The following is a 1,451-nucleotide window of genomic DNA, read 5'->3' on the forward strand; positions in this document are numbered from 1 at the left end:
CTTACTGTAAATATGTGAAATGCAAGCATTTAACACAATTATTATTCAACAAATTCAGTTGAAACTTATTGAAACAATATTATGCAATCGAATTAGTTGAATTGAATTTATTTGATGAAAAATAAAACAATTGCTTCACCTGACAACATATAGACAATAAATTTGTGAGCAGACAAAAAGTAGAACTTTCAACAATGAAATGTTAATACTGTTGGTTATTATGTATTATATATAATAATTTAAAAGAAGAACATTTTTAATACAAAATTATGCTGGAAATTTTTTAAAGAATAATATTTTAACTTTCTGTAAAGGAAATTTACAACCATAATGCAATAAAATGACGAAGTAATTTTCAAAATTACAGTACAGTATTACTTGATTTGGCGGAGTGCGAGCAATATTAACAATGGTATTCACGAATGGGCAAGTGCAATAATTTTTTTGACAATAAAATTTGCTCTGACAGACGATTTCACGCTATTCAAATGGCGGAAAATCCAACCGATTCAAGCAGTTGAACTTTGTCGCCGTTGGGAGCGTTCACTTCTTTTTCGCTGCGGATCGCCGTTACATTCTACAAGATCAGAAAGTTGTTCGCGATCGAAATTAACGACGAAAAAGTTGCCGGATTATTTATTTATTGTACTGAAAGTTCGCCGAATATTGGACAAATAATTTATTTCATAGCTCTTTTGGTTATATGAAACTTAATGTGCCATTTAATAATAATAATAATAATAATAATTGTCAATTTGGATTGTTTCGGCAAACGTAAACTGTTTGCTTGTTTGTTGTTGTGCTTGATAACGATGAACAGTAGTAAAAAACAACAAGTCAAATCACAAGCAGCATTTAATTATAAAACCTCGAACCAGTTTCTCAAAAATCATAATCATCTTTGTAATCACAATTTATAAAATGCTAAAAAAGTCACCAACCACCACAGAATTTTAAATTACCGATAAAATCATTAAATTACGATTAAAAATCTGTGACTAATTATTTATGCTAAAATGCTGCTGCTTGAAATCATTCATTCGTCCGGGACAAAACCATAAGATGGCAATTTGGTCTTGTCCAAATCGTCGAATTTTTTTTCCCCCCCCCCCCCCCTTCAGTATCTTCTTCGCATTGATACAAACCGCTGGATCGTACACAAACATTTTCTACAATTTGAACATTCTCATTCAACACTGTTACATAAACTTCAACAAAAAAAGTTGCACATTACCAACAACAAGTTGAAGCCTTTGTCGTTCCAAGTGCGGCACGTAACGACGCAAGTTGCACTCGCTCCAACCGGAAAATCATACGAAAATCCGGCAACGTACTACACCATCTCCACTTGTCATCGTCCGGGGTACCGAGGATGCTTAAACAGACAAGAAAATTCATCTCACACGCCTATGACCGTAAATCATTTCTAATAACACTACGAAAGATGCGGA

General features: G+C 33.2%; 1 protein-coding gene across 1 annotated transcript; it reads left to right on the top strand.

Moving 5' to 3' along the window:
- The first annotated feature begins 19 nt into the window (after positions 1–19).
- Tsp_12842 (hypothetical protein) lies at positions 20–678 on the top strand. Its single transcript, XM_003367223.1, has 2 exons — positions 20–95; positions 368–678. Exons 1-2 carry the CDS (start codon positions 20–22, stop codon positions 676–678), a joined length of 387 nt encoding a protein of 128 aa, XP_003367271.1.
- Positions 679–1,451: the final 773 nt, after the last annotated feature.

Source organism: Trichinella spiralis, assembly GCF_000181795.1.
Source record: "Trichinella spiralis strain ISS 195 chromosome Unknown Scfld4626, whole genome shotgun sequence".
Lineage (NCBI taxonomy): Eukaryota > Metazoa > Nematoda > Enoplea > Trichinellida > Trichinellidae > Trichinella > Trichinella spiralis.

Excerpts from the sequence above, each read along its gene's own strand:
- Tsp_12842 (XM_003367223.1), top strand. The coding sequence starts at position 20 with ATGCAAGCATTTAACACAATTATTATTCAACAAATTCAGTTGAAACTT. Across the intron at positions 96-367 it reads AATATTATGCAATCGAATTA|TACAGTATTACTTGATTTGG; the intron begins GTTGAATTGAAT and ends TCAAAATTACAG.